The 12,930-nt window shown below is 33.4% G+C and overlaps 1 protein-coding gene and 1 long non-coding RNA gene across 4 annotated transcripts in view; both read right to left on the bottom strand.

Moving 5' to 3' along the window:
- Positions 1–12,930, bottom strand: part of LOC120420138 (nephrin-like) — a 95,453-nt gene that overhangs the window by 45,160 nt on the left and 37,363 nt on the right. For all 3 annotated transcript variants that reach the window (XM_039583092.2, XM_039583095.2, XM_039583093.2), the window contains exons 2-5: positions 8,837–8,960; positions 8,516–8,630; positions 8,249–8,342; positions 50–163 (exon numbers count right to left, since the gene is read on the bottom strand). In XM_039583092.2, the coding sequence (XP_039439026.1) occupies positions 50–163; positions 8,249–8,342; positions 8,516–8,630; positions 8,837–8,960 (447 nt within the window). The remainder of the gene's footprint in view (positions 1–49; positions 164–8,248; positions 8,343–8,515; positions 8,631–8,836; positions 8,961–12,930) is intronic.
- LOC120420141 (uncharacterized) lies at positions 7,207–7,835 on the bottom strand. Its single transcript, XR_005605823.2, has 2 exons — positions 7,496–7,835; positions 7,207–7,427 (listed from the first exon to the last, which is right to left on the bottom strand). It is a non-coding gene; the product is annotated as an uncharacterized LOC120420141 (long non-coding RNA).

Below are 12,930 nucleotides of genomic sequence, written 5' to 3'. Positions count from 1 at the left end.
TTTCCCTCCTCCACAATGGCGGCTACGGATTGGAACTATTGATTCTTACCTCCGGAGACACGACAGGTAATTACGACGTCATCGCCTTCCTCCTTGGGCCCGAGCTTGGTTCCGTTCATCAGCCGTCCCCAGCGGTCCAGAACCACCGGTTGCTCCGGCAGCACTGTAAATAATTAACGACCGGATTAAACATTCAGCTTTTGCTTGCTCGCTGCTGGAGTCAGGCTCACGAGGGGGTGGGGGTGTTGCATACTTCAATTTTAACGCTCGATCCGAAGCCACTCACAAAGTCGAGCTTTTCAGCTCGAGAGGTATGCCAACATCGGATTAACACACCCACCACCACCATCACCCGCCCTCCTTCAGGTAACAACCTTGTGTTGCTTAATGTGTAGCATCATTTGCTCCGGTGAATTCTCGAAAAGGAGGAAGCTTTTATGCAAAATAATGCTCATTCAGCACGGGGACGGGTTGGCAATTGCAGGTTGATCGAGAACTTGGCCGTCTCGTGTGGCTTCCCGATGGGAGAACGAAACAAAAAATTGCTCAACTCTGTTGAAGCGTTAATGAGTGCACTTTTTCATAGAGTTTACCCAGGCTGGGTGGTGATGCATGTGTGCGTTCGTCAGTTATGAATGAGTTAACACGACACTTGTATTCAGGAGTGGTTTTCAGTAAAAAAAGATTGATACAAAAGTGGTGGATAATTAATTCATAAGCTGCTGCTATGGATGTGTGGAAATTCAAAGAGGATATTAAAGATTTTTGACGACTAGTAGAAAAAATAGTAAAAATTGTTGTTGATAATTAATTATTTCTGGGAGTATTCACCTTCTAGAACATTCGCTGCTCTAAATAAGCTTGATATATCCTCGATAAATATATTTGTGTTCAATAATTTGGTGTAAATAAATTAGCAGTTTGCTTTTCACCACCGTAAACCGGGGTGACATTGAAAGGATTTAAATTTATTGTTGGAATATTTATCAACTGGTAATGTTTTTCTCAAGATTATTATTTTTCAAACATGTACTGGGGTAGGCCACACAAGGTCAATGCACCATTTTTGAAAAATTAGTTCGTTTAAAATTCTTAATTTGAATTCCGGGGTGACTTTGATAGTCATAATATGTCTTGTTAAAATCAGATTTAAGTTGTTCAAACTTATTTTTACGTCAAATGTACCATTTCTAAGGTTACTTATATAGTTTTCAAGGAATAATCAATGTTTATATTTAGTTAAATAAGTTTATAAGCTTTTTAAAAAAAGGCATTTTAATTTTAGGTGAAATTGTTGAAAAGTCAGAATTTTGCATGATATTCGTTCCCGGGCAGACGGTAATAACAAAATTAATAATATTTTAATAACAAATCCTGTTAAAATAACAAAAAGTGTTATTATTTTATCCTGAAGTTCAACTTCAAGAAGAAAAAATAATAACAGTTTCTGATAAAATAACAAAATTTGGTATTGAAGTGATATTATATTGAAAATGTTTAATAACACGCTAATAAGAGGAAATGTTATTATGTCTCCTAATAACAAAATTTGTTATTCGTTCGTTATACTGACTTAGAAATAAAATTACCATAAATCGCAAAAATGGAAAAGTTTCTAAGTGCCCATAACACAATCTGTTACTATTTTTTCTTTTGTTAAGTAATGTTTAGATCTTTGGGATAATTTTGTCTAATTTCGTCAGGGTCATTATTTTGGCCATGAAATGGGGTCCTTAAGCTAAAATCATTCTAAAAAGTTGAAATTTTGAAAGTTGATTTTTTTTATTATTTGATATACTCCCTAAAGGACTTTGTTTAAAATGGTTAGAACTATGGGATAATTTTGACCAATTTCGTCAGAGTCATTATTTTGGCCATGAAATGAGGTCCTAAGCTAACATTATTCTAAAAAGTTGAAATTTTGAGAGTTGATTTTTTTTAATTATTTGATATGCCCCCTAAGGGACTTTGCTAAAATTGGCTAGAGCAATGGGATAATTTTGACCAATTTCGTCGGGGTCATTATTTTGGCCATAAAATGGAGTCCTTAACGGTACACATCAACCATAGCTTTTGCACCCAGATTTCTGATACAGACATTTTAGTATCTTCAAAAATACGAGAACTATCAGTATGATTTTTTATTCATCCCCTAAATTACTGTATTCAAAGTTATTTACAACAAAGTTTGACTATTTTTACAATCAGATTCTTGCAGGATTGGGTTCGTAAGTTTGACAAATTTGGAATAAGAAGACAACAACTTCCTTGGCTGCTGTGCACCCTTAAGCTAAAATTATTCTGAAAATGTGAAATTTTGAAAGTTGATTTTTAAAATAATTTGATATGCCCCCTAAGGGACTTTGCTAAAATTGGCTAGAACTATGGGATAATTTTGATCAATTTCGTCGGGGTCATTATTTTGGCCATGAAATGGGGTCCTTAAGCTAAAATTATTCTGAAAAGTTGAAATTTTGAATGTTGATTTTTTTAATTGTTTAATATACCCCCTAAGGGACTTTGCTAAAGTTGGCTAGAACTATAGAATAATTTTGACCAATTTCGTCGGGTTCATTATTTTGGCCATGAAATGGGGTCCTTAAGCTAAAATTATTCTGAAAATGTGAAATTTTGAAAGTTGATTTTTTTTGTTATTTGATATACCCCCTAAGGGACTTTGCTAAAATTGGCTATAACTATGGGATAATTTTGATCAATTTCGTCGGGGTCATTATTTCGGTCATGAAATGGGGTCCTTAAGCTAAAATCATTCTAAAAAGTTGAAATTTTGAGAGTTGATTTTTTTAATTATTTGATATACCCCCTAAGGGACTTTGCTAAAATTGGCTAGAACTAATAAAAATTTTAACCAATTTCATCGGAGTCATTTATTTCACCATGAAGTGGGGTTTCAAGCTAAAATTAATACGATAAAATTAACTTTTGAGAGTTCATTTTTTTAAATCTAGTTTTATTCCCTAACGGATTTGGTTTATTTATTGAGAATTTTTGAAGTGTGAATAACAAAAACTGTTATTATTTTCACAGAGCCAGGAAGTCGGAGCTGACGTTGAAGTTCGAGCTGGAGTGAGACCTAGGAGACTGCATCGGATTCAGCAAATTTTCAGCAACTTTTACTTGGAGTCGGAATCTGTGAAGTCGGGTACTTTTGGAGAGCTGAAGTCGTCGTTGACGTCATATCCTGCATCCAGAGTCGGAGTTGTCTTCAAAGTATGGATTCAAAGTCGCTTGGAGGTACCCGACTCTGCAGCCCTGAATAGTACAGAGGAGTTATGGCAACTTTTATTTGTTATGGAGACATACCAGTTCAATAACATTTTTTGTTATTATGCTGCTCCACCTCTTCGCACAAAATAACAAATCTTGTTATTCCTTCATGAATACATGATAACAGTTTAAGTTATTCTTCGAACAAATCTTTGTTATTGATTTTTGTTATTTTAACAACTAATCCGATCATCCCAATAACATATTTCGATCTTTTCACAATATCAAAAACTGACCTTCCCAAGTTATTTCCGTCTGCTCGGGTTAAAACTAGTTTTGTTTATGAAATTATCTATAAATATTGGATTTCAAACTGATTTTTTTGGTACAGAAAGACTCGTTGCGAAACAATTGCGAGCATTTTTTAAATGAATCTTTCATAAATAATTCGAATAACAATCGAAAGAAGAGTCTTGCTCGGAATATTCGAATAAAGTTCTAAAAAACAGTAGAGTCAACAGAAATGATGCAGCATGCCAACTGACAAATTATCACAAAAGTGTTCTTAACTTGAAAACGGCGGGACTCTCCAAAAATAATTGTTTTTTTTTCGATTCCAAATTTGATTCTGCATCTAGAAATGATTTTTCAAATGTGACAATATAATCGTTATTTACAAATATTGTTTTTTTTTTCAAAAATTTATAACTTTGGTACGAGATTAGGTTTTTTTCTGTATATCTTACATAACGAACGTATAGACAATACTTCATACAATTTAACAAAATAAATCTATAAACCAGTAAAATTTAAAAAGTGAAAAAAAAACAAAAACTCAGAAACAATCCTATTTTAAAGCTGATTTTTACTTGAGCTTTTGGATTATTTTTTTTTTGAATTTTTGCTGGTTCTAATTGCGGACTGTAAAAATAAAAAGTATTTTTAAATACTTTAATACTTAAGAATTAAGGATTTTTTTTTCTAAAAGAGTGTTTACAAATATTTTATAAAGTATGGTTTGATTCAAAATAACCAAAATGTCAATAAGTTTCACTTGAAACGTAGAAAAGTTTGCTTCGAAAGAGCAAAAACTTTAAAGTGCTTTTTGATTTTAAATGTTTTGAAATCAGTACAAGTTCATTGAATATACGTGAAACTTCGCAAAATATAAATTTTGAATTTTCTAGGAAATACTAAAACACCGCTTTCTGATTTTTTTACCCTTTTTTAACAATTGACGTTAACCTTGGAAAATATTTCAGTTGAGTTTTTGGATGATTCATTATTAACCCTTTTTTTTGCAATTTACTGAGTAATTGGATAAATGCAATTGAATATATGATTAAAATTTTTGCTTAACTTTTAATGCTTATACCTATATTAAATGAAAAGTCAGTTTTAATCTTTATAGTTTTAATATTTATCTTTATCTTTCTTCTCTCAACATAAATAAGGGTAGACCAAATAGAGTATTAACAAAAATAGAAATGATTCGTTTAAAATGTACAATTTTAAAAATTAAATTACTTACATTTCTTTCATTACTCAATGATTGCTTTAACTACCCATTAATTACTTGTAATTTTTTCAATCACCATCCTTTACTAAATAATCAATGAATAACTGAATCACCACCTTAAAATCAAAGTCGTTAATCATTATTTGCCAGTCTGAGGCCTTGCTGGAAACCCTTGAATTTTATATCAATCATTTTCTTTTCAACCTTTATTTCGTGCAGGAGCGAAGATTGAGAAGTTGTCTTTCGAATTTTTCTCATAGTGTGAATCAAAATAAGTTTTTTTTTAAACAATCCAATTGCTGGCTGTGCTGTATGATTTTTCCTGTCAAATTAAAAACCTTATGCAAATTAGTTTCTGATAAAGATACTCCTGTTTTGAAAATAAAAGCAAACATCATCTGTTTGACAAATGAAACTTCTGATTTTGGTAAGGTTCAATCGAAATTTGGTTGTCAACATTAAAATTGATTAAAGATTAACGACCTTGCAAAAACTTAGAAAACCTTGAATTTTGTCACAGTCTTTTTAACTTTTTTGCCTTCCTCACCTTATTGAGGAAAGGCTATAAAATCACTCGAAAAATGAACTTCTCAATTAGACCTCCTAGACCCACCTTCATGTATACCTATCGACTCAGAATCAAATTCTGAGCAAATGTCTGTGTGTGTGGTGGGATGTTGATCAAAAAATTGTCACTCGATTATCTCAAGACTGGCTAAACCAATTTTGTCCGTTTTGGCCTCATTCGATCCGTCCTGGGGTCCCATAAGTCGCTATTAAAAATTATGGAGTTTAGTTAAGTACTTCAAAAGTTATGCTAAAAAACGATTTTAATAAAAGTTCGGAAGATTGTAAAAAGGGTGGTTTTTGTAAGAAAACCAGTCATGCTATACATTTTCAGAAAGGTTTTTAAAAGACCTTTTCAACGCGTCCAAGACATTGAAGATCTGACAACCCTATCAAAAGTTATAAGCACTTAAGTGTTATTTACGCACTTTTTGGAGGCCGGATCTCAGATATTTTGATGAAAACGTTGTCCGGATCTCTCATGCGACCTGTCGTTGGATAGGTTATCAAAAAACCTTTCCAACGCGTCCAAGATATTGAAGATCTGACAACTCTATCAAGAGTTATAAGCACTTATGTGTTATTTACGCACTTTATGGAGGCCGGATCTCAGATATTTTGATGAAAACGTTGTCCGGATCTCTCATGCGACCTATCGTTGCATAGGTAATCAAAAGACCTTTCCAACGCGTCCAAAACATTGAAGATCTGACAACCCTATCAAAATTTATAAACACACTAAGTGTTATTTATGCACATTTTGGAGGCTGGATCTCATGATCATCTCATCTTATCTCATGATATTCATGCGACCTATCTTTGGATAGGTAATTGAAAGACCTTTTCAACGAGCACGAATTGGATTGAAGATCTGACTACCCTATCATAAGTTGTAACCACATAAGTGCCCTGCAATATGAAGATCTGACTACCCAATCTAGTGGTATGAATAATGAGGCAAAATTGATAAAACTCTGAAAAACACCGCCATTTTGTGTCTATTTTGGATAGCACCCTTTAAATGTGAGGAAAGCATCAACCACCTAAGGGTGGATTAAGTAACGTTTTTTATTTTAAAGCTGGTCACATTTTTTTCAATAAGCTTTTTTTTAAATAAACAATCGATTGTGGATGCCAATGATTTAAACTCTGTAAATAAATGCAAGATCCTTTTGCAGAAATTTATTAGAGTTTCGATCGTTCGCACACACTTAGATTTGTTTACCGAATTCGGTAATTTAACATCGGTAAAGTTTAGATCGGTAAACCACCTGTCAAAATGAAGAAAAGAATTACCGAAAATCGATATTCTTTATGTAAACTAATGTCAAAAACAAAAACAATGCCGTTTGGCATGCATGATTTTTAAAACCTGCCAAACAAATCCTAGTAAACTGGCCAAAAAATTCTTGTCAAATATTTTATGTTGTTGTGAAGAACCACACGGTTCTTACTCCGGCGAACAAAATTGAGATTATTTTGTTTTATTTCAGTCTCAAGTCCGCTATTCATGCGTCCGGCTCATCCCGGTGTGTAGTAGGAACAAGTAATGGAAAAGGGCAGATCGTTCACTAGCCGGATCATGGTAGATTTGCGCAGGATAATGAATCTGGTTGGCCGGAACGTGAGAACCAGGAGATGGCTACCATCGGACAGGACTTCAACAAGACTTCCATCGGAACGGAAAATATGCAAGCTATGCAACCATACACGTCGGGACCAGTGAAACTGGCATAATGGCCGTAATGGACGCTAGTTTCGCAAAAGGTCGCCCACTATCGTTGCTCTGACCGAAGTGGCTATCAATTAAACGGTTCCAATTTTATTTTATTTGCATTCTATTCAATAATTTTCAATTAAATCCAAAAAATAAATGGTGCTTAAAAAAAGAATAAATAAAAAAGTTTAATGTTTATCGTTGAAATTGTGACTAATATATGTTTCAAACAGAGGAATGCAGGTTTTTATTCAATGATTTTTTTTTATTTTCATGATTTTGCTGTCAGGGTCTTGAACATGGCCAGGGATTTCCTTGTTCGTACCTGATGTCATATCATAACAGATGAAAACACCGTGATCTTTCAAAAACTTCTACTGGGAATCACAGAAAGATCTAAAATCAAAGAAATTCTCGACATCATGATCTTCGTGGCCAGGCTCATCACAAACGGCTAGCGCAACCTGCTTTGAACGTGCAACATCCGTTTTGAGTTTCACCTACTATCTTCCCGATTATTTCGGATGGTTGGCGATCTGTCCTAGTATGTGTAGTGTGCCTAATGGAGCTGCCACACGCTGGGATGAGCCGGACATCATGAACAGCGGACTTGAGGCTGGAATAAAAAAGAATTAATCTGAACTGTGTTCGCCGGGGTAAGAACCGTGTGGTTCTACACAACAACAGAAAATATTTGACAAGAATTTTTTGGCCATCGCAACCCCAGTTTACTAGGATTTGTTTGGCGGGTTTTAAAAATCATGCATGCCAAACGGCGGGATATAAAAGTCATTGTTTTTGTTTTTGACATTAGTTTACATAAAGAATTCTGATGTCTAACTTAACTTAAAATTAATTAAATCTTAATTTGTCTCATGTGATCAAATGAAATTAGTTGATATATTTTTAATAATATTGATCAAATAAATACCTGATATTTAAAATGTAAACGTTTATTTTAAAATTATGAAAAATAAAATACAGTTTTCAGGTTTTCGCAACAAACTACTACTACTACTGTCAGAGTGAAAATCTTCGATGAAATAATGTAAACATTTCGTGCTTGCCATTTCATTAGGGCACATAACTTTTGTAAATAAGAGTGTGTCCCTTTCACACGTTATGTAAACTGTCATTTGAGTGAAAGGGAAACACTATAGTTTACAAAAGTTTTGTGCCCTTTTGAAATGTTAGGCTCCATTTCTCCAATAACTTACCTATAACAGTCAGGTTGTAGCGATATGTTTGCGTTTGAATGGTACGAAAATCTATTCTACATCGATATAAACCTTGGTCGTGCCGTTTCAGGTCCTGTAAAGAAATGTCAAGAAAGCAATGCACCAATTTAAAACAAGTGAAATCCATTGATTTGACAAACTTTCCCACCATAAATTCCACTCTCGCCTAATGTCCCTTAAACAGGAAATCCCCCAAGCGGGGAAGCAACAACAAAAACAGCAACCTTCAACTCGTTACGTTCTTACCTTTATCAGCAACGATGCAGGTGATTTATCAATATTGAACTTGGCACGTGATCCAAATACCTCCGGCGCTGACCAGTGTGCCGGCTGGCGGGCCATCCTGTCACGTACGTCGAAGCTGTACCGACGACATCGACGGCACGGCCAGGTCCGGTTTGGTCCGATTTCCGATGAAGCGGTGTCCCCACGGGGTTGACAAAGTTTGGTAATGGGAAGATAGAGCAGAGCAAGAGTGAAGACTTTAAGTTTGAGGACGTTTTTAGCAATCGGCAGATGCAGTTTTGAAAACTGAAGCCATCTTAAAAACCAATTCAAGTTACGTACCTGTACAGTGGAATTCCTGCGCCATCCTTGAACCAGAGCACCATGCTCACCTCGGTCAGCGGCACCGTAATTGGGCATTGTAACTCGATGCTACGCCCCTCGACGCCCTCAACGTTGTAGGGTTCTGGAAAAAAACACAGAGAGAGATGGAACGAGGTCAGTGTCTGTTTTGAAATTAACCTTTGGATTTGAGAGCCCAAAGTTTGCCTGGTTCAACGAAATTGATGGGGCTTCTCGGACGATCTGGCCCGGACATGGCCCCGTGAACGGGCCCAGGGACCACAGCAGATTGTTAGGCGTTTTTGTTTTTGCCAAAGTTATGAATTTCCCAAAATTGAGTTTTGCGTGCGCTATTTCGAGCGCGCCCGAAATTTATCGTTTCTGGATGTGGTTTTGAGTGATTCTCGATGCGAGGGCTTGTGCGGACGATCCGGGGCTTCGGCCAGAACTGATGGACAATAGCACGCGTTCAACAATCAGCGTTGTTATAATCACATTTGGCGCAGGGCACATCCGCCGTCCGATACGCTTTTCATTTCAAATCAATATCCGATCCGGCGAGCAATTTCGACGCACAGCTCCCACGCACAGGTGTGTGGATGGGACCCAAAAACGGTGCCAGGACACGTGGTTTGATTTTTAGAAGCAGGGTTGAATGTTTTCAATTTTGGAATGTGCCAAAGTTTGTGAAGAAACATTTCAAATAATTTTGAATCAATGATCATTTGATTTGATTTAAGGGGTTACATACACGTAGAAAATCAATAAAATCATATTTCAGAAAATTTAATAAATCCACTAAAAACATGATTTTCCATTACTCCTGAAAGTTTCATGAAGATATTACATGATCTAACTGAGTTAGAGAAGATTTTAGGCTCAAAATTTTGCAGTGCGCAAAGCGAACTGTCGAACTTTGTGAGCGTTTTTCTCTGAACACCGAGTTGATTTAAGGGTGCCACGTTATCTCGAGATGGGATGGACAAAATTGGCTGAAATTTGAGATGAAGACTTGCAAGACATATTTCGTGTGCATGACGAAGCCCGATTTTGAAATTTTGCTTTTTAAATAAAATACAAAAATAAAAAACTGGCGATATTTTATATGAAAAATATAAAAACATTTTTATCTTTTTTTTCAAACAAACTTTTTGAAAATCGGACTTCGTCATGCACACAGGACCGGTTTAACGAGGCTTCACCAAAATTTTGAGCCGATTTGGTCAAATCAGTGTGGAGATATCGTGGCACCCGTTTTTTGAAACTGCTAACTTAAAATGGCTATATCTCGGCAATGATACAACCAAATATCTTCAAATTTATTTTGATAATAGTTGAAAATATATATTTAAATGCCCTTAAAACAGATTTAAAAAAAAGTTTCAGTGTGTGCTCAAACCAACTTCTTACATTTTTGTCGATTTACATGTATGTAACCCCTTAATTTGTGGCTGAAATATTGCAATGCTCAATTATTTAAAAAAATAATGGACATTTAGAAAAATTAACAATATGGTTTTCTTTCTAGAATAAACTTAATTTTTTTTTTCACATAACAAAAGTAAGTTTAATAAAAAAATATATTTTTTGTGGCTCAAAAACCATTTTGGAAAATGGTATTTAAAAATATTGGTATTAACTCACAATATGAAATGTATGAATATATATTTACACCCCAATTTTGTTTGAATAGCTGCCATTTTTTTTTGTTAAATGTTAATTGTAAATTTTTAATTGTTAATTGTTAATTGTTAATTGTTAATTGTTAATTGTTAATTGTTAATTGTTAATTGTTAATTGTTAATTGTTAATTGTTAATTGTTAATTGTTAATTGTTAATTGTTAATTGTTAATTGTTAATTGTTAATTGTTAATTGTTAATTGTTAATTGTTAATTGTTAATTGTTAATTGTTAATTGTTAATTGTTAATTGTTAATTGTTAATTGTTAATTGTGAATTGTTAATTGTTAATTGTTAATTGTTAATTGTTAATTGTTAATTGTTAATTGTTAATTGTTAATGGGTAATTCTCTACCAACTCACACGAAATCGGGAAAAGTTGCCCCGACCCCTCTTCGATTTGCGTGAAACTTTGTCCTAAGGGGTAACTTTTGTCCCTGATCACGAATCCGAGGTCCGTTTTTTGATATCTCGTGACGGAGGGGCGGTACGACCCCTTCCATTTTTGAACATGCGAAAAAAGAGGTGTTTTTCAATAATTTGCAGCCTGAAACGGTGATGAGATAGAAATTTGGTGTAAAAGGGACTTTTATGTAAAATTAGACGCCCGATTTGATGGCGTACTCAGAATTCCGAAAAAACGTATTTTTCATCGAAAAAAACACTAAAAAAGTTTTAAAAATTCTCCCATTTTCCGTTACTCGACTGTAAAAAATTTTGGAACATGTCATTTTATGGGAAATTTAATGTACTTTTCGAATCTACATTGTCCCAGAAGGGTCATTTTTTCATTTAGAACAAAATTTTTCATTTTAAAATTTCGTGTTTTTTCTAACTTTGCAGGGTTATTTTTTAGAGTGTAACAATGTTCTACAAAGTTGTAGAGCAGACAATTACAAAAATTTTGATATATAGACATATGGGGGTTGCTTATAAACATCACAAGTTATCGCGATTTTACGAAAAAAAGTTTTGAAAAAGTTACTTTTTGCGTTTCTCTTTGTTTCGTCGTCCGTGTCTGTCGCGGGTGACCATGAACGGCCATGATCGATGACGACCAACTTTTTCAAAACTTTTTTTCGTAAAATCGCGATAACTCGTGATGTTTATAAGCAAACCCCTTATGTTTATATATCAAAATTTTTGTAATTGTCTGCTCTACAATTTTGTAGAACATTGTTACACTCTAAAAAATAACCCTGCAAAGTTAGAAAAAACACGAAATTTTAAAATGAAAAATTTTGTTCTAAATGAAAAAATGACCCTTCTGGGACAATGTAGATTCGAAAAGTACATTAAATTTCCCATAAAATGACATGTTCCAAAATTTTTTACAGTCGAGTAACGGAAAATGGGAGAATTTTTAAAACTTTTTTAGTGTTTTTTTCGATGAAAAATACGTTTTTTCGGAATTCTGAGTACGCCATCAAATCGGGCGTCTAATTTTACATAAAAGTCCCTTTGACACCAAATTTCTATCTCATCACCGTTTCAGGCTGCAAATTATTGAAAAACACCTCTTTTTTCGCATGTTTAAAAATGGAAGGGGTCGTACCGCCCCTCCGTCACGAGATATCAAAAAACGGACCTCGGATTCGTGATCAGGGACAAAAGTTACCCCTTAGGACAAAGTTTCACGCAAATCGAAGAGGGGTCGGGGCAACTGCTGTGTGAGTTGGCGGAGAATTACCCTAATTGTTAATTGTTAATTGTAAATTGTAAATTGTAAATTGTAAATTGTAAATTGTAAATTGTAAATTGTAAATTGTAAATTGTAAATTGTAAATTGTAAATTGTAAATTGTAAATTGTAAATTGTAAATTGTAAATTGTAAATTGTAAATTGTTAATTGTAAATTGTAAATTGTAAATTGTAAATTGTAAATTGTAAATTGTAAATTGTAAATTGTAAATTGTAAATTGTAAATTGTAAATTGTAAATTGTAAATTGTAAATTGTAAATTGTAAATTGTTAATTGTAAATTGTAAATTGTTAATTGTAAATTGTTAATTGTAAATTGTAAATTGTAAATTGTAAATTGTAAATTGTAAATTGTAAATTGTAAATTGTAAATTGTAAATTGTAAATTGTAAATTGTAAATTGTAAATTGTAAATTGTAAATTGTAAATTGTAAATTGTAAATTGTTAATTGTAAATTGTAAATTGTAAATTGTAAATTGTAAATTGTAAATTGTTAATTGTAAATTGTTAATTGTAAATTGTAAATTGTAAATTGTAAATTGTAAATTGTAAATTGTAAATTGTAAATTGTAAATTGTAAATTGTAAATTGTAAATTGTAAATTGTAAATTGTAAATTGTAAATTGTAAATTGTAAATTGTAAATTGTAAATTGTAAATTGTAAATTGTAAATTGTAAATTGTAAATTGTAAATTGTAAATTGTAAATTGT

Source organism: Culex pipiens, chromosome 2, assembly GCF_016801865.2.
Source record: "Culex pipiens pallens isolate TS chromosome 2, TS_CPP_V2, whole genome shotgun sequence".
NCBI lineage: Eukaryota > Metazoa > Arthropoda > Insecta > Diptera > Culicidae > Culex > Culex pipiens.
Note: the sequence above shows the minus strand (reverse complement) of the source record. Positions and strands in the feature narration are given on the sequence as shown.